This window comes from Cardiocondyla obscurior, linkage group LG01 (assembly GCF_019399895.1).
Source record: "Cardiocondyla obscurior isolate alpha-2009 linkage group LG01, Cobs3.1, whole genome shotgun sequence".
NCBI lineage: Eukaryota > Metazoa > Arthropoda > Insecta > Hymenoptera > Formicidae > Cardiocondyla > Cardiocondyla obscurior.
The window spans coordinates 3,610,597-3,629,779 of record NC_091864.1 but is presented as its reverse complement, the minus strand read 5'-3'; the positions used below and the strand labels follow the sequence as shown (position 1 = coordinate 3,629,779).

The 19,183-nt window shown below is 36.5% G+C and overlaps 5 protein-coding genes across 9 annotated transcripts; 3 read left to right on the top strand and 2 right to left on the bottom strand.

Moving 5' to 3' along the window:
- Positions 1-178: 178 nt before the first annotated feature.
- Positions 179-3,724, bottom strand: Fbxl7 (F-box and leucine-rich repeat protein 7). 2 transcript variants are annotated; one of them, XM_070670230.1, is made up of 4 exons: positions 3,429-3,724; positions 2,867-3,096; positions 2,575-2,770; positions 179-2,087 (listed from the first exon to the last, which is right to left on the bottom strand). In XM_070670230.1, the coding sequence occupies exon 4, from the start codon at positions 2,072-2,074 to the stop codon at positions 722-724; it is 1,353 nt and encodes a 450-aa protein (XP_070526331.1). In that variant the 5' UTR covers positions 2,075-2,087; positions 2,575-2,770; positions 2,867-3,096; positions 3,429-3,724; the 3' UTR covers positions 179-721. The 2 variants fall into 2 exon arrangements, with proteins under 2 accessions (XP_070526331.1, XP_070526383.1); XM_070670282.1 differs by lacking the exons at positions 2,867-3,096; positions 3,429-3,724 and having other exon boundaries at positions 2,575-2,860.
- Positions 3,725-3,824: 100 nt separating this feature from the next.
- On the top strand, positions 3,825-13,724 carry LOC139109778 (cytosol aminopeptidase-like). Its single transcript, XM_070669140.1, has 8 exons — positions 3,825-3,970; positions 4,251-4,363; positions 9,671-9,834; positions 10,003-10,177; positions 10,279-10,606; positions 10,688-10,956; positions 11,158-11,336; positions 11,554-13,724. Exons 1-8 carry the CDS (start codon positions 3,884-3,886, stop codon positions 11,778-11,780), a joined length of 1,542 nt encoding a protein of 513 aa, XP_070525241.1. The 5' UTR covers positions 3,825-3,883; the 3' UTR covers positions 11,781-13,724.
- On the top strand, positions 5,080-9,571 carry LOC139109445 (E3 ubiquitin-protein ligase COP1-like). Its single transcript, XM_070668546.1, has one exon. The coding sequence runs from the start codon at positions 5,313-5,315 to the stop codon at positions 7,359-7,361; it is 2,049 nt and encodes a 682-aa protein (XP_070524647.1). The 5' UTR covers positions 5,080-5,312; the 3' UTR covers positions 7,362-9,571.
- Positions 13,533-16,879, bottom strand: Med28 (mediator complex subunit 28). 2 transcript variants are annotated; one of them, XM_070670856.1, is made up of 4 exons: positions 16,682-16,879; positions 16,146-16,497; positions 15,866-16,062; positions 13,533-14,591 (listed from the first exon to the last, which is right to left on the bottom strand). In XM_070670856.1, the coding sequence occupies exons 1-4, from the start codon at positions 16,739-16,741 to the stop codon at positions 14,379-14,381; spliced, it is 822 nt and encodes a 273-aa protein (XP_070526957.1). In that variant the 5' UTR covers positions 16,742-16,879; the 3' UTR covers positions 13,533-14,378. The 2 variants fall into 2 exon arrangements, with proteins under 2 accessions (XP_070526957.1, XP_070527019.1); XM_070670918.1 differs by lacking the exon at positions 13,533-14,591 and adding an exon at positions 14,910-15,765 and having other exon boundaries at positions 16,682-16,878.
- Positions 16,880-16,905: 26 nt separating this feature from the next.
- LOC139111058 (probable oligoribonuclease) lies at positions 16,906-18,983 on the top strand. Of its 3 annotated transcripts, none has more exons than XM_070671148.1 (5): positions 16,906-16,994; positions 17,832-17,901; positions 18,016-18,177; positions 18,282-18,502; positions 18,654-18,983. In XM_070671148.1, exons 2-5 carry the CDS (start codon positions 17,854-17,856, stop codon positions 18,775-18,777), a joined length of 555 nt encoding a protein of 184 aa, XP_070527249.1. In that variant the 5' UTR covers positions 16,906-16,994; positions 17,832-17,853; the 3' UTR covers positions 18,778-18,983. The 3 variants fall into 3 exon arrangements, with proteins under 3 accessions (XP_070527249.1, XP_070527338.1, XP_070527389.1); XM_070671237.1 differs by lacking the exon at positions 16,906-16,994 and adding an exon at positions 17,003-17,142; XM_070671288.1 differs by lacking the exon at positions 16,906-16,994 and adding an exon at positions 17,248-17,481.
- Positions 18,984-19,183: the final 200 nt, after the last annotated feature.

The following is a 19,183-nucleotide window of genomic DNA, read 5'->3' as shown; positions in this document are numbered from 1 at the left end:
TGCCAATACTATTTTCGCAAGCACGTGTGACGCTTCATATTTTCGAAAAATAATAATTGAATTCAACCGAGATTAATTTATTGCAAATTTCTATACGATTTTGTACACGCTATATCGTGTAATTAATCTATGATGTTACCTATATTAATTTCTGTGAAACTAAAAAAAAAAAAAAAAGCAAGTATTTAATATTGTACTGTTATTACAATAATTTACAAAACATTATTACGTAGTGCATTAAATTATTAAGATAATAAATAGCACGTATGACTTCTGAAGCAGGATATAAGTATATATTTTTACATCCAATCGTCAATCTTTTTACAAATATACGAACAATAAAACGGTGCTTGTTAATAAATATTACGGCGACACAAATTATCTCAAAAATTGACAACTCGTCCGAATGTCCCTTTCTCGTAAATGCCAAAAACAGTAATTTAACATCGTATAAACTCTGATAAAAAATTAGGTTTACAATTTCTCTATAAACTTCCGCTATATTACACATAGTGGCACTTGAGATTAGTGATACGAAACAATTGAATATCCTGAGAATATTGTCTAATCGTGTTCTGAATTATTATTAAAAATAATTATTATAAATATATTCTCGCGATGCATATATCCCCATGTATAGATATCTTTATTTTTAATATTCTCAGAATATTCCTCAAAGGCCCTTTTTTAGAATTTTGCCTCAAAAATTCCAATCAACTCGTCAACTGGAGAATCCCGGGTTAGTGTGCTCTATGACGCAGCGTCGACAATAGCGTTTGACTGCACGGTAGCCGACCCATGTTACCCTGGAGCATTCACCGATATTGAGCTGCCGTAGGCCACGCACGTAGTAGGCCAACGCCTCGAGGCCGGCGTCGGTGATCCTCTCGCATCCGCAAAGGGACAGCTTCTTCAGATTCGGGCATCCAGTGGAAAGTGCCTCGAGAGTCGCGTCGCCGATATCGCACTTGCCTATGTCCAAGGCGCGCATACGCGGACAACCCCGTGCCAAGGCGATGGTCGCGCTGTCGCTGAGCGCCTCGCAGCCTCGAGCATTCAGGTAGCGCAGCTTATAGCAATGACGGGCAACGACCAGCAGACCGGCGTCGGACACGCGGTCACATTTTCCTACGGAGAAGTAGCGTAGCGACGGACCAAGACGTGCTGCCAGCTCGCGCACCCCGAAATCCGTGACTTTCACGCAATCCGAGACCGACAGCTGGCGTAGACTCGCGCAGTAGGAGGCGATGGCAACCAGGCTCGCGTCGGTGATGCGTCCGCATCTACGAACGTAAAGGCATCCCAGATGCGGCATGCGAGACAAACTGAGAACCAAACCGGAATCTTCCACGGCGTGGCAATCGCTGAGATCGAGCGTTTGCAACTGTAGAATAGTGGTGCGGCCGCAAGCGCGAGTAACGTTAGGACAGCCGGTCAAGTCGAGCTCTTTGAGATGGGCGCAGCTGTCCAGCACAGTGGTCACGTTGGCGTCGGTGACTCGACGCGAGTGTCGCAGCACCAAAGAAGTGAGATTCAGATACGGTAGCTGGGCAAAAATGCCAGGCAATCCGGTGGCACCTTCCAGGACCAGGCGACGAACGCACGTGTGGCAGCTCCGGCGGGTCAAGGCGTTCAACGCCGCTGTGGCATTCTGGGGATATCGCACTTCGACTTCCCTCCAAAGTATCGGATGCCACGCGATCTCCCAGAGGCGGCGGCAGGTCTGCGCCAAGGAGCAACGGTCGCGCGTATCAAGCCAGCTAAAAATCCTCAGGAGCAAATTGTTGTCGAGTTGACAGAGATCGTTGACTGCGACGTGGTGAATTAAGTGATGTTTGGCCTGCGGCAGCTGTTGCTGCTGCTGATGAGTCGGCGTGCTAGACACGCATGGAGTAGATGAGGACGACGAGGACGTGGTGCGACAAGCATTATTGTCGAGGGTGTGGTAGCCCAGGTCGATGGTGTCCACACCTGACCGATAAACGCCAACCTTCTGCGACGAATAGCCTCCTCCCTGCTCAGAGCTGCTCTGTTCCCCAAAGCTGGGAAAGAGGAGTGGGCATGATCCTTCCATTCCATGCTCCGTTCTGCAAATTTATTAGAATATCAGTTTATAATATTCTTTATATTTTTTATGCTTGAAAAATTATTAAAAAAAAATCAAGGGAAAGTCTCTTTTAATAAGAAATTATGTTACAATTATATCAAATCACCCTACTACTGAATAAGTATTAAGAGATAAAAAAAATTCACTTGCTTAGATCAGTGACACATATGTCATGACATAAATTAATTTATCGATAAAATATTCTTCAATTTTGCAAGAGTAAATGTAAAACTATCACAGTTCCACGCTTTTCTATTGCACGTTCGCGTTATTTCAACGCTAAATTCGCTGTTCACTTTCGAAAATAAAAAAATAAAATAAAAAATAAAAAATCTTAGCTCCTGCCAGCTCGAATTGCGCGGCCGTATTTGCGAGGCGCAAGATATGGCGCGAGGAGCGATCTCCCTGCTACGTTCAGGGCGCATCTTGACCGTTTACGGCCGCGACGTGTAAATTTCGCAACTTACAAGCAGGATACCAGACGGGAGAGTCAGCGACCGTGAGTGACATCACCGAGCAATATCGATCTATTCGCCACCACCTCCATGTTGATCCCGCATTCCAGCTCTTGTAGCAGCTGTGGAATCCGAGCGCGTTTCGCTCGCGCCAACAACGACCAACAAGGCCGCGGAGAACGAGGTCCGCTCGATGGTCACGCGTACCCTAGAATTTACAAAATTGCACAGTCGCCGCGGAACGTGCGTGATCGCGTTTCACGGACGGAAAATCAGACATATGACAGGCCCACGACACACTTACGAAACTCCAACACTCTGCTAAACGCGAAGGATCATTTCCCTCTCCCGTTTCCATAATCAGGCCCCTCTCCAGGACCTCCGGCCCCAGGTCGATCAACCGGGACTTCTAGCAGACTCGATGGGCCTAAGATGAAAGGTATACGTTGAGAAAAGGCGTCTCATTTCATTGGTAGGGCAGAATTGGACCCCAAAGCGTTGAATTATTTCGAAAGCAAACGATGAGTTTCGTACCTTCGAAAGTAGAAGGAAAAAAAATTAAGTCATAAAAACGAAATGAGAAATAATTGTCTGGCAATAATAATTAATTTAATTAAAAAGCCTTCGCAAGGATTTGGACAAGCACGCCTGGCAAAATGGCAACTTAATTTATGCCGTTACGTGTCTTACTCTGAATTCTTTTTAATACGAAGCAAAAATATGAATGTTATTTATTATAAAATTAAAATATTTCGTTTGATTTTTATGCCGGATTGTTTCTGGATTTGTTGCAATACGACTGCCCGTCGTTTTGTGACTTTTATTAATTTCATAACATCGCACATTTTTCTTCCCATTTTACTTACTTTTATTTTACCTTTCTCTGCCAAAATCTCGCAATATTCCATATAAACATAAATGTTTGATAATATAAACAGGTTTAAGAATGATTTTCATTACAGCTTCCGTGTGACTTGACTTTTCTATCCAGTGCAATACGCTGAAACATAACCTCGCTGTATTAATTTAACAACATACGTGAAACCTATTAAACTATCTCGGCGTACAAGTTATAAAGATAAAATTTTATCCTTTGAAAATTTAATTCAACTCGTTAGAAACAAGAGAAGGTTAAATAATTAACACTTTGAGAGTGTACGTTACAAGTAAAATTTTGTTTACGAAAATTTGCAGGAACTCTTCCCAGCAAGTGGCGCCAGCAAGCGGATCGGTTCAACCAATCGGAATCGTCTCGCCGGTGCTGTGTGCAACCCGCATGATCGGTGCATATATGTATCGCGCCTAATGCTCTCGGGAACGAATGATGGCATTGTCTTTTATCAGAGCTAGAGCACTGCAGCACGGAAGTTCTTCCTTACGTCTCTTCGCCAGCATATCGACCATGAAGGTAATCGAGCGGTTCCTCGGGGTGGCCTCGGACCCTTTTCGCGATAACTGAGACGCGAGTTCCTCGTCGAAAGCTTGAGGGAAACATTTGACGAACGTAATCTAATCCTTCGTCGGGTTCACGTACGGGATGCTCCAAGCGAGCCGTCCTAATTCGTCGACGGTTGGCGGTCGACGATAACTCGATCGCGAATTTTAAAACGCGTTTACTCGTTAATTTTATTACGCTAACGTTCGCTGCTCTCTTGGAACGCTTTCTCCGTCCTTTTTTTTTTTTGCAGACGGGATTAGTACTGGGTGTATACGAAACGGAGAGCGAGGATGTTGTACTCACCCCCGCGGCGGTCAAGTACAACGAGCTGGTTAAAGGCAAACTGATGAAGAATATCTTGCGGTAAGTCTTCAAAGTGGCCTCGCTACCTATCCACCGCTGTGAATCTCTATTTTCGTGCACCCCTGTGAACTTAGAGACTGCACTCACCCCACAGCGTGTCTATGTTAATATCGTTCTTTTTATTTTTTTTTATATTTTTATTTTTTTATTATTTATTTTTTATTTTTTTTTTTTTATCTAAGAAGGCTGTACCCCTTGTGCGCCTCTGTTACGTAGAATATACTATTCTATCTTAGTTAATTGATCACATATGTTAACTCCACACACATTGGAAAAACTTTATCCATATTGAACACATTTTTTTCTCAACAAAATTGACTTAATTTTCCTATGTATATATATATATAGTAGCACTATGTATTATTTAACAAGCGTGCACACTAAAGCATATAGAACCATGAGTGTGCAAAAAGGTCCCTCCTTTCCCTTCCCCTTCATTCCCCCATACAGCATTGCACTTCCAAATTGTTGTTTCACTTTCGTTTTGTCATACGGTATAACAATATGTTTAAATATTTTATTCATATTTCCAGCCTGAAACAATTGTTATAATGCTGCCTGAGCTTTTATCTGACATTCAAAAGTGCTTACCCTTTGTTATCTTAAAAAGTTTTCATATGAAATATTGTTTCTGTTACTGAAAATTTTTTGAATTTTTCGATGATAGTCATACACCTCACGAGCTCACTGGCATCATTTTCATTGTTTCAGGAGTGACTAGAGTGAGAGACGATATTGTACGCATGATATAGCAACTTGCTCCGCACGAGGATATCCTAGAAACACGCTGCGCTTTATAAATGAGAATATAATACTGCCTGATTTATGATGTATTCTTTTCGACGCGACGTCAGACAAATTGAATAGGAGCTGTTTTAAGCTGTTAATATCGATTAATTAACCATCACTGCTTCAAGACTGACGGGACCCGAGTAGAGTAATAGTAGTAATGTCGACTCCTGGCGACAGTAATATGGGGAACGATAGCGGCGCAGGGAGCAGTGGTGTATTAGGCGACGGTAGCTCTAAAATTAATAAACATCCACCTACAAATGTGCTCCAGAGGATGACTGGGATATTAGAAGATAAGAGCAACGACTACATGTGTCCGATTTGTTTCGATCTTATCGACACGGCGTATATTACACGTTGCGGGCACACGTTTTGTCATCATTGTATCGCGAAGTGCTTAGAAATTAAGGACCGTTGTCCGAAATGCAGTTTCACGTTGAGCGACCAAGACATTTTCCCAAACTTTCTGTTGGACGAACTAGTTTCCAAGTATAAAACGAGAACCAAAGGTCTCGCTCATTTAGGTTCGTACGCGGACAATGATAGGCACCGAACGGCAGGTAGCGATTCGTCAGCGCCCGACGGATTGAGAAGCATCGTTGCGGCGGAAAGCGCCAACCTTACTCTGCCCGACGTCAACGTGATGCTGGAGGTGCTGACTCAACGGAAGCATCTGCTCGAAGCGGAGACCTGCACGGCGCAGAACAAGCTTCTGCACGAATTCCTCAAACACTTGCTGCAGCAAAAGGAAGAACAGCGAAATCAATTGCAGAAAGAAGTCGCTCTGATTAAGAAGGACATGGAGGAAGTGGAGAATATTTTGAAGGACGTTCAGAGCAAGTGTCCGCGAGTGGAGGACGTCAAAAAAGCGAGTGAAAACGATACTGCCCAGGTATCGGCCATCAGACGAGAGATGCTCGGCCTTATAGACATAATAGACTCGAATATGATAAAACCTAACGACAAGGCGCCCGGCGGTACCGACACCTCCGTCAGTCCGAGCATCGGCCAGCCCAGTGGATCGACTTTGGCCATACGCAGAAAAAGACTCCACGCTCATTTCGACGACTTCGTTCAATGTTACTTCGACTCTCGCGGGAAGGAACTGCTTCTCGGTCAGAAATCTCAGCCTCAAAGCGAAGCTCAGCAACAGCACGGCGGTATGCACAGCACGTGCTCCGGTTTGGACGTTTTTCGTGAAAATCTCGTCAAGTTTTCAAGATACAATTCTCTGCGCCCATTGGCCACTCTCAATTACTCTTCCGATCTCTTCAACAATTCAACTATCGTGTCTAGTATCGAGTTCGATAAGGACAACGAATTCTTCGCGATTGCTGGTGTTACTAAACGAATAAAAGTATTCGATTACGGTGCCGTTATACGGGACACCGTTGACATTCATTATCCATGCGTCGAAATGGTCTCCAGCTCGAAAATTTCCTGCGTTTCATGGAATTCCTTTCACAAAGGCATGCTCGCGTCTTCGGACTACGAGGGTACTGTGACGGTATGGGATGCAATAACCGCTCAAAGAACGAAGGCTTTTCAGGAGCACGAAAAGAGATGTTGGTCCGTTGATTTCAACGACGTGGATACCAGATTGATCGCGTCCGGCTCCGATGACGCCAGGGTCAAATTGTGGGCATTGAATACCGATTATTCCGTTGCGTCATTAGAGGCGAAAGCAAATGTATGCTGCGTGAAATTTAATCCACGCAGCTCGTGTCACCTGGCGTTCGGTTCTGCGGATCATTGTGTGCATTATTACGATTTACGTAATATGAAGGAAGCGCTGTGCATATTCAAGGGCCACCGCAAAGCCGTGTCCTACGTTAAGTTTATTAACAAAGAAGAAATTGTATCCGCTAGTACGGACTCGCAATTGAAGATGTGGAACATAAATAATCCGCTGTGTCTACGGTCGTTCGTCGGGCATGTAAATGAAAAGAATTTTGTCGGACTCGCGACTGACGGTGATTACGTTGCTTGCGGATCGGAAAACAACGCGTTATACGTATACTACAAGGGATTAACGAAGCAGCTGTTCTCGTACAAATTTGACGCCGTTCGAAGTATACTAGAAGTGCAGGATAGAAGAGAGGAAGATCTGAACGAGTTTGTGTCCGCAGTCTGCTGGAGACAAATGTCTAATGTCGTAGTAGCTGCTAACTCTCAAGGAATTATCAAAATATTAGAGCTGGTTTGAGACAATTAGGTAAAAATAACAACAGGGAATTTAAATGTGTAAAATGCGATATTTGATTGCTATAAATTAAAACGGGTCTAGATAATAAAAAAAATAAAAATAAAAAATAAAAAAAGCCAAAAGTAAAAATAAAATAATGAAAAATATCTTTCAAAAAGAAAATTAACAATTGTTTTATGTATGTCGTTAGTTTACATATACTTATGTATATTCATTTCGATACAAATTAATGTCTATCTTCCAATTTACTTTTTTATTTCAAATACGTAAAGTAAGTTGGATCGAGAATAAAATTAATCTGTGTAGAAATGAACGTTAGACCCTTTTTATTTTATGGTATGTCTTGTGATTATTTTAGGTGTGAATAACAACGAGAATTAACGGAATCATTCTAAATAGCGTAATAATTTATAATAACGCGAAAATTTCTACGAATGTCGTAATTTATAAATTGGATAAAAACGGCATCGAAAGGTGTCACTATCGGTGAATAAAATTATTGCAAATGGAGATCTTCGATTGATCCATGCTCAATGTATCAGAGAGCACAAATATTTTCTCTGAATTGTACACTATGTGTAAGATGATTAGGAAAATCGGTATTGTTAATTATTACATTTTCGTATCTTGAATCTATTTTCTAATCTAATTTAGATGTAATTCTAATCTCAACAGACTGAATCGTAATGGTAAAAGTTTTGCATTATTACAACACGTTTAAAAAATATTTCTGCATATATGACTTATAAAAACGATGATCTTTCGTAATTTTACGTTATTGATACTTAACGCTCGTCGGAGATACCATAGTTGCACGCTTGCTAAATCGTATTTTATGCAAATATACATATATATATATATATATATACATATATATATATATTTTTAAATATGATCGGTGTGTGGCGTGTAAGAGTGACATTTACTACAATAAGTACAACAATTTTGGAAGCAGCGTTCAAGTCTGCGAAAATTTGTGAACGTATGCATGTGTTCAAAATGTGTGACTTTTTCTGATAACGCTTCTTCATATCCAAGTGGCGGTTACTTCAATATCTCTATCCATCGTAAAGTCAACTCTTAAAAATCTAGAAACAATAACGTGCATTAAAAATGTTAAATTCAACTTATGACTGGCAATCGTATACAAATCGTACCTGTATTTTCTTAGAAATCACCTAGTAATTGCAATATCGATATTTTGAATACCGATAACTAATTAAAAAAAAAAAAATATCGATGTTTTCGCTACCATGTGATAGAAATCTCAGTAATATAAAAACTTTTTTTTTTTTTTTTATAATCAGTTGCCAACAGTATTTGCAGCTTAGAATGACTTGACGGTATCATGCACAAGCCCGTAAACAAATTTGATAAAGAGTAATCAGCAACTTAAATTTGTTTCCCCTGATAATAGTACATATAGATAACACATACATTTACTAAAACACTCTGATTCGCGGCATATTTTTAACCGCATATCAAACTTCTTTATGTGATCATATTAACGTTTATTTCTGACTTGGGTGTCTGATAATTATTTGTAACATTATGTTAATCTGAAAGTGAAACATAGATTAATTGAAAGACAATTAGAGCAAAGTAAATTATTATTTTAAATGTGAGCCTGGTAAAAAAAAGAAAAAAAAGCAATGTACAAAGAGCAAGTAGAAATGTGAACATATTTTGCGATAAAAACAGCTCTCGCATAAATTTTTGGAATGTATAGATCGCATATTTTTTGTTTCAAGTAAATATATAATTCTTTCTTTTATTTCAAGATACAATTATGCCAACTAAACCCCATGACAAAGTCACATTACTATTTATAGCGCTACTGTATATATAAAACAAATTTCATTGTATTTATATCTTAAGCCGCTAAATAGGGTTGTAATATGCTCGTTTCAACAATGTTAGTGAGAACTAAATGTGAAAAACAGTTCCGTAATGTATCTCCGCTGATACTGTAGCTCTGAAAAAACGGCAGTTGTGAAATTAATGTGTAGCTATACTCTCCAAAGTGACTAACTGTAAATGTACCGATGTTTAACTGGACGGAAAAGATGAATATATTCTAGAATAAAGAATAGTATATTTTTAGATTGTATTTTAAAAAAAAATATGCAAGTACACCGTACGCAATGGATGTCAAAAGAATGCCTAGATTCTATTGTAATTAATAAATTTATGAATTTGTGTCTGGATAACTTCTGTCTATTTAAGCACTCGTCTGTTACACATCTTTCCTTATAAATCATTACGATTCGAACCGTTTTATTAATTATAAACGAATGTTTGCGCTACAGAGCAGGACCAAAGATCCCTAAAGGTCATGCTAGATTGTTTTGGGATTTGGATGAAACAGATTACACCGGCGTAGCAGTTGTTGGACTGGGGAAACAAGGTCTTGGCATTAACAAACTTGAAGAGATCCATGAAGGGAAGGAATGCGTACGTGCCGCAGCAGCAGGTAATTCTTATTCAAGATATGCATTGTATGAAAGTATAGTCATTTCACTTTGCCAAATGCAAAATTTTAATATTCATGTTCTTTTGGGCATATTTGTCATTAACGAGAAAATTGTATTATCGTCAAGTATTATAGATTTAATTAAATATTAAAACTTTGTTATTTCAGCGGGATGTCGCATACTAGATGACGTAGAGATAAAGGACATTCAGGTGGAAACTTTAGGAGACGCGGAAGCCGCCGCTGAAGGAGCTGGTTTATGCACGTGGCTTTATCAAGGATATAAAAATGAAGAGAAAAAAAAAAAGTTACCAAAAATCTCGCTGTACGGAAGTGAAGGAGAGTAAGTGATGTTTCTTTATGCCACCTAAGAATGTTCATTAAAATTAAGAAACTTATATTCTGCTTTACGAATACAAGATTAATATCTTGGTATTTTTAAAGGGCAGAATGGCGAGTTGGTATAATTAAGGCCCAGGCGCAGAACTGGGCCCGCGAACTGTCGGACACGCCCGCGAATTTGATGACGCCCACGATATTTTCGCAACAAGTATGTGACTTCCTGGTGAAATTCGGGATTCAAGTTAACATATACGATAAGGTTTGGGTCCAGCAACAAAAGATGGGCTCGTTCCTTAGCGTAGCGCGCGGCAGCAATGAAGAACCCAGATTTCTCGAAATTAATTACAAGGGAGCAGAGAACCCGAATGACCCGCCGGTGACGTTTGTCGGCAAAGGAGTCACTTTCGATGCTGGTGGTATTAGCCTCAAGGTAAATCGCGTTTTTTATTTTTTTTCGTTTTAAAAAACAATGTAAATTGAATGAGAGTTAAGGGCAAATTATTATTTTCAGCCGTCGGCTGAGATGGACGAAATGCGCGCCGATATGAGCGGTGCCGCCATCGTGGCCGCCACTATTCGAGCCGCGGCCGAGCTAAAAATTAAGAAAAATATCATCGGATTGATCCCGCTCACGGAGAATTTGCCGTCCGGGCACGCTACAAAACCGGGAGATCTAGTGCGAGCGATGAACGGCAAGACCATTATCGTGGACAACACCGACGCGGAAGGCAGGCTGATTCTTGCTGATGCGCTATATTATGCTCAGCGATATAATCCAAGGTTTGCTGAAAATGAATTTTTAGCTTTTATATTCGGATCCTTGGAGAATTCTTATTTTATTTTATTATATCTATATGATAAAGATATCTTTATCAACTTTTTTTTTATTTTATCGTCGTGTTATGCAAGTTTCAGGTTTCTTCTATTATATGTATTTAAGACATTATCAAACATAAACTGATAAATCGTTAATCTTAACAGATGTATCGTGGATATCGCTACATTGACCGGTGCTATAAGAATTGCCTTGTCGAATGCTGCAACTGGAGTCTTTACCAATGATGGCAACCTTTATGAAATTTTAAAATATGCTGGCACAATAAGTGGTGATCGAGTATGGAGATTTCCTTTGTGGCAGCATTTCACAGATGAAGTGACGAGTAAGTGGTTCAAAAATTATATACGATTACATATAATTTAATCTTATCTGTTTTATATTTTTATTTGGATAAAAAAAATTTATTTCTTTATATACCTAGCAAAAAATTACTATCCCTTAATTGTCACTTAAAACAGAGATGGGATAGTAACACAATTTATCGTATTATTATATTTATCCTTTACATAAAGTTTAAAAATCTTTGTCATAATTTTTAGAAAAAGTTAAGGGTGCCGATATAAATAACATCGCAAAGTGCAAGGGTGGTGGCTCTTGTACTGCCGCTGCCTTTTTGAGAGAATTTGTAAAGAAAGATACACCGTGGATGCATCTGGACATAGCTGGAGTCATGGGTCCCGCCCATGACGAATTGCCGTATATCCCAGCCGGAATGACCGGGCGCCCGACACGTACCCTTATACAATTCTTACAAGCGCTCGCGTAACTCGCACGTCAAACGGGTTCTTGTAATTTTATATACATATATATATGTAAAAGTTATACACAGACAAATATGTATACAGAAATATACATATATATAGGGGAATGCGGCTAATATTGAGAAGGATTGTATCAAGTGATTTGATAAGATTTGAAATGATACTAATCAGTGATAAAATGCATAACTTATCATAGGCCAGGAACGGCATTTTTAACATCTTGCTAGATAGATAATAAGTTCATCAATTAGGTTTTAAAAAATTTAAAAAAGATAACAGATTATAAATTTGCTAATTTAAAAGTTAGATTTAATATCATGAGTCTGAATATTACGAATAGATAAAAACTTGAATTGACAATTCTAACAAAATATATAAAATCCTAACCAAAATCGTGATATCTGCATAATATAGAAATATATTACTATAAGAATATTGAAAGTATACATATATTAAGTGCATCAATCAATTTATACGTATTTTTAATTCTTGATATATTTATTAAGTTATAAATGAGATAATATATATCTCAAAGTTACATTTCTATCTGACAGATCGTTATCGAAATATTTGAAACTACACGATTTTCAAAATCAAATTGTCATACCTCATCAAATTAGGCAGTGCTTACATTTTTCAAGTTACCACTCCGTATATGATTAAATTGTATTTCTCCACAAGAATAACTGTAAAAATAATGTATACATGTGGTAAAAAGAATGTCTAAAATAGAATACTTAATGTGTGAGAGCTGTTCATTTCAAGAATAATTTTCATCCTTATTAAAGACGCAAATCTCAACTGTCAGATATATTCAGTAACGTGAAATATATATATATTAATAAATCGAGCATCACATTTTTTTTTTCTTTTTTTTAATTAATAAATAATTTGTACCTTATTTTTTAGTAGAAAAATCTTTTCTCTGTTAGACACCGTTCCCCTATATAAATGCAGTTTCCATTACAAATTGAAACTGATAATTATATACATCTACCGATTGTCACGTTTGATTGTCCGTACATAAAACGGTAATTTAAAAAATAAATTTTATACAACTCTTTTACAAATTTTGTACAGTAGAATTGCTTTTCCATGTAAAGCTCTTTTTTTATCAATAATTTTAAAAACATTACAATCAGGATTTTAAAATAGTTGAAATAATAAAAATAAGGAAGCGTGCTCTGTATTATGTATATAAGTAACATTCGTATTAATATGTATACTACAATGCATACGATAATACTGTACAGGATGAAAGTTGCATATATTATACATATATGAGTACGTCAAATCTAAAAATAGCGAATTAATATAAGCATCTTGTCCTGGGCAAAAGACGTATTATATAAAAATAAGCAATTGCCTAACAATATGAAAAATAGATTATGTTCATATTGCATGTCAAATTGATAATTTTTATATTACAATATTTCTTTTCGTTATCATATGATACATAAAAATACGAGCATAAAATTGCTATCTTATTAGAATATTTCTGAATAGTACAAATAAAGTCTAAGTTAGTTACAGGCACACAGAGTGAGCATTATGTTTCCAAGAGATATTTGAAAATTTGTGCAAATGTAGGTAAAAATTTCAAGTTTCTACGTATATGTCCAAGACGGGTGCTTATATTAGTGCGACTAACATGCATAATATACATTTTGATTTTGCATAATACACTAGGCAATGTACATTTTATTAATATCGCACAAACAGTACATTTGATAAGTGTCCAAAGGCACTGCAAAAACGATAAACGCGGTTTATCATAAAAAAGTCGGCGATCTCCGAGAATCAGTATCATAAACTAACGATGTAGTATAAAGAAATAGAAAGATATCCTTATTCTTATGTATACGAGTAAAAGTATAATGTTGCTTATAATTTAATTATGTACAACTATCTTATTGCCGCTTTAATTACAAAGTATTTATCTTACCTTTCTCACTTTACGTCGTAATTTCATGTGTTTCACATAAGCTGGCCCCTATCTTACGATTTCTACGACTAGTACAAACAATATCAAACGTCCATCTTTCGCGTATAAAACAGTTTCAGAAAAAATGCGAAAGTGCTCGTGTAGTCGTAATATTAATCCAAAGCTGGATCACAATAAAACGCATTGTAAAAACGTGTTTGCCATTGAGACTTCAATAAGCTCGTCAATTATATAATACATTTGTATGCATCAATTGTGTCCATTTTCACAATATAATAGTAACGCATCAAAGGTGTTTCAATCACTTCATGTCATCGTTATCATTATCACTGATAATGTACATTAAAGTCACAATAATCTAACACAAAACACACTCATTATAACCAAATATGGCAGTATAAAAGTCTTGTGTGTAGTCTTTCTCTTCCAACAGAAGAAATTAAAACCGCTATTATATTTATGTGCAAGGAGGAGGCTGCTGTTGCGGAGAGGGAAGGGGCGCCGCCGCAGCAGCTGCGACTGCGGCAGCAGCAGCATAGGACGACGGGTCTGAGGGATCGAGAAGCGGTGGTGGCGGCGGTAGTCCACTGCCACCGCCGCCTCTTCCTCTACCTCGTCCTCTTCCACGACCCCGGCCTCGGCCCCTCCCCCTTCCGCGTCAACTCCGCCTCTCTGGCATCCCTATGTTGCTCGTTGTCTTCTCCAGGTAAGCCAAGGGTCCTTGAAGAGCACTACTTCCCATACCGCCAACTGGGAATCCGGTAGCTCTACCACCTACGCCACCCTGTGCCATGAACATGCCTTGCTGATTGACTGGTACACCAACTCCTTGAAGACTTGACGTAGGTGGTCCACCAGAACCCTGTTGCACCTGTAAAATTATTTTATTAGAACCTTGAAGAGCTGGAGCATGTACACGTGTGCAACAAAAAGAAACGATAAGAATGTAGTAAAAACACAGAGAGAAGTTCGTGACATTCGTCTGTTGCCGATATAAATTTAAAAAAAAGTGGGCGAGATATTGAAATAGCTAAGTATCCAAAATTATATTCCACACACATGCACACGTTCAGAAAAATGTATACGCAACTATAACTAACTAGAATCGAGACTTTATCGGGAATGATGGTAAGTAAACGAAAGAAATAAAAAATTGTCAAATATAAGAATAATTACTAGACCTTTCTATTAATGGAGATATATACATATATTAATTATGAATACTCGTAAATTTATTATTGCTATTATCAGATTTATTACATATCTTAGTTTTTTTTTTTTTTTTTACTAAATATTTGTACATTTCGATTTTACTCATTTTTGGCATTGTTTTAACATAACTGTTTATAACATAGAGTTAATTCTTTAATACTTTTCTCGTAATAAAAAATTTATATTTTTGTATATGCATTTCTATCGTAGGTAACATTTAAACTTTTTAATCTATTCTTTTTTGTACATTTCTACGATTATATATAAGAGTTATATAAGGCACTGATATCATTACATTATTACGATCATCGTATATTGCACACATCGAGACCGATTATCCCCTATGATCTCATGTCAAGATCAATCTCTTCGATGATTTACCGTTAAAAAAATTTAGCGTTATATATATTTTTAAACTTACTGTAATGAGTACTTACACAATCGAAGAAAAGAAAAAAAGCGTATCTGTTTCATATATCACCCTTATAAATTTAAGTCTTCTCATATACGTTTTTTCCCGTACAGACATACACAGGTAACCAATCACACATCTCGAATGCAACAAATAATAAAATAAGGAGTAAATAACATAAATAAATACATATTTTGTGCAATATAAAAAAACACTGGAATCCCACGATTTTAGCACCGGGATGCAAACATAGATTTAATATTAAAAACATATAAAAAAAAAATTACGCAAATTTTGAGATTAAAAAAAAAAGGAAAAAAAATACTTATAAGTAAGGTTGCCAAATAATTTCCATGTCATCCCGTTTCTCATTCGCTCTGTTAATCGTATTTATCTCATACTCGATTTCACTTTCCTCTTCCTTTTGATTTATAAAAAAAGTGTATTTTAAGTATGAAATTCAACAGCAGTAAAGAATAAAAAATTTTTTAACTTTAATTGTGACAATGTTACTTAAATACCTGTTGTTGCAACGGATGCTGCATTTGCTGCTGTAATTGTTGCTGCAATTGTGGATGCTGCTGTTGCTGCTGCTGCTGCAACTGCTGTTGCAATTGCTGTTGATGCTGCAATATTTGCTGCTGCTGCTGCATGGAAGCATTAGTGCCCCCACTACCAACCTGTGGGTTTTGTCCACTTTGATTTCCATTTGGCAATCCTACCGGCATTAATATTAATATTATTTAGGATCTCTCATTAAATTAAAAAAAAGTTTAAATTAATAAATTAATCTTATATTACCACTAGGTGCTGGGCCTTGAGCAGGTGATTGCGCCCACCCTTGCAGATCTGACAGCATACTCTGCCAAACAGAAATCTTATCATTGTGCCTTTTTATCAATTCTTCCTTGCGCGCCAGCTCTAATCTCAATTCATTGATTTCTTCTTTGACCAATAGTTCCGGTTTCAACGCGGACAAGAGGAATCTCTTTTGTAAAAAGAAAGCCTCTGTCTGTCTAGCCAAGTCTATGAATCTCATGGTAGCCTGCTCCATTTCTGCACGACCTTCGTCTTTATCCACTATCAAACCACCAGACGCGCCGGTCCCACCGTTGGCTGCTCCTTCGTCCTTTGTCAGTATACTCAAACATTGCTGAAAAAGCAAGCAACGTTCAGTATAAACGACGACGCACATATTTAATGACGGTAAAACAATATTTTAAGGACGATTGGAAACTAATTTAGCTTCTCGGGATGGAAACGTGATTGATAACGCGCGTTATGTCGATGAAATAACGGAGCGTACGGGAGCGTGGTGCGATATGCCTGAATGTTACCTGAAACGATTCTTCGAACTCGTCGATGAGGTTACCGCTGCTGTTGGTCGGCGTCGCCATTACAAAATCTCGTCCGCGCGGATCCGCGCGCAAAGATAATCACCTCGCTTCCCCGTTGAATGATTTAGGCCTGATCACGTAGGAATGCGCGAAACTCATTTCCGAATGATTCCACCATGAAGTAAGTAAAGTGCAGTCGGTGTTGGTTAAGTGGCACTAAAAAGCCGGGTAAGGTTACCGATTGCAAATGGCGTCGATCCATAAGATTCAATTCTTTTCAGCGGAAATCCTTCCTACACTTGGTGCCATTTTCGTAAGCCACTTTTTGTTTATAGAATCGGGTCTCCTTACTCTTACTTTATGAGACAGGCATATTATTTTATGTACATAAGCGACTGATCCTTTTGGTATAACTATTTTAATAAAGATAATTATATGGATAATTATAAATGAAACTCGTGGTAATTACTATTTATCGTTTTTATTACTATTTATCGTATTCGATTTTTCTGAACTTAAATTTACAATTTTAATGTTTAATAAATAAAAGTTTATATACATAGAATAGTTCATGCAAAAAAAAAAAAAAAAACACTACCTGCTTTGTAGAATACTTTACAAAAAATAAAAATCGTGCAACGTGAATTTATACGCAGGTAGCAAAATCTTTTAGTGTTAATTTCGACTGATAATATTTATTATTACCTGAAACAAATAGTCATTATTAACAACCGTTTTGTACTGTCATATTTAAGAACTTTTATATTTCAACTTTTACAATACTTTAAAATCCCAAAAAGGTACGTAATTTTTTTTTGTTTCTGAGCTTACCAAGTGTAATTGGAGGTTATCTCGAAAGTGATATTGTGAGATGTATCCAAAAAAATTCTTAGTAGCTTTATTGATTTTTCATTGTTTCAATCGTTTGTAATGTGTTAATTTATTGTGTAAATTAATTACTTGGGTGAAACATATTTTAAGAGCATGCAAAAATGTCTTAGACCCTTGTGATTGATATAAAAGTTAATATTCAATTTTACAATTACATGTAATTAAACAAATATTAATTAAATTAAAGAAATTAATATCTTTTAATAAATACGATTTTAGTCTTTTTATTTAACTTTTCATGTTTTAATTTTATTTGCAGGTTATTAGACTCAATAAACAAAATGTCATCTTATCATAGTAATAGTCATATTGTATGGATTGATATGGAGGTATTAAAATGTTATAAATGTCATTTACATGTAATAATAATAATAATGAAGTTTATCCAACAATTTATTTTAAAGTGTTAATTAATTAAATTGTGTGTTTTTTTTTTTTTTTAGATGACTGGTCTTGATGTGAATGTACATCATATATTAGAAATTGCCTGTATCATTACTGATAAAAAATTAAATGTTGTTAGCAATGAATTAAATATTGTGATACATCAATCTGACACAATATTAGAAAATATGAATGATTGGTGTAAAGTAAATCACTTGAAAGTAAGATTTTAATGTGTATAAATAATGTAGATATTCTCAAATTTATTTGCATTTACAAATAAATATATATTAAATTTTTGTAACATAATTTTTATATATTTCAGACGGGATTAATTGAAGAATCTCGCTCAAGTAAAATATCATTGGAAGAGGCTGAAAAGATGGTACTTCAACTTTTAAAAAAACATATTCCAGAAAAGTCATGTCCACTGGCTGGAAATTCAGTGTACATGGATCGTTTTTTTCTATACAAATATATGCCACTAGTTAACGAGTACTTGCACTACAGAATTATTGATGTTAGTACAATTAAGGAAATTGCCAGGTAATAACTGATTTCTACTATTTTCGTATAAAAAAAGAAAGAAACGAACAAAAATGTTAACGCAATGCGAACATCTATCTTGTAGTTTTTTTTTTAAAGATGATTTTATGAGAACAATATAATAATGTAAGCAAATTTTTATAATTTTTAGAAGATGGAATGTATACGTACATAATTCACTACCAAGGAAAAAACTAAACCACAGAGCTTTGGATGATATAAAAGAAAGTATTAATGAAATGAAACATTACAAAAAAACCTTTTTTAAATTCTGATAATATAATTTAAAAAACATGGTATCATTTAATATTGATCATGTACGTAATCAATATTTTAATTATTTTTGTATGCACAAGATTTTCGTAAATTTGTACGCAAAAGCGTCCAGGATGTTAAAATTTATTATTTACGAATTAATATGTGAATATTCAATGTAGTAAATCAAGAAATATTTTTCATTAAATATGAAAGTATAACAAAATGTAGCTTTAATTTTATTTCTACAATTTCTGTTATAATTTGTACTTTTTCACGTTGTAAATTATTTTGATGTAATATTTAGTTTTTAGATAGCATTCATACAAATGATTATTGCGTATAGTATTTTGCTAAGCTACGTATTATAAAATAAGTGTGCTAGAATAAAACTGTTTTTATTTGTCCTATATTTGAAAGCCCGCG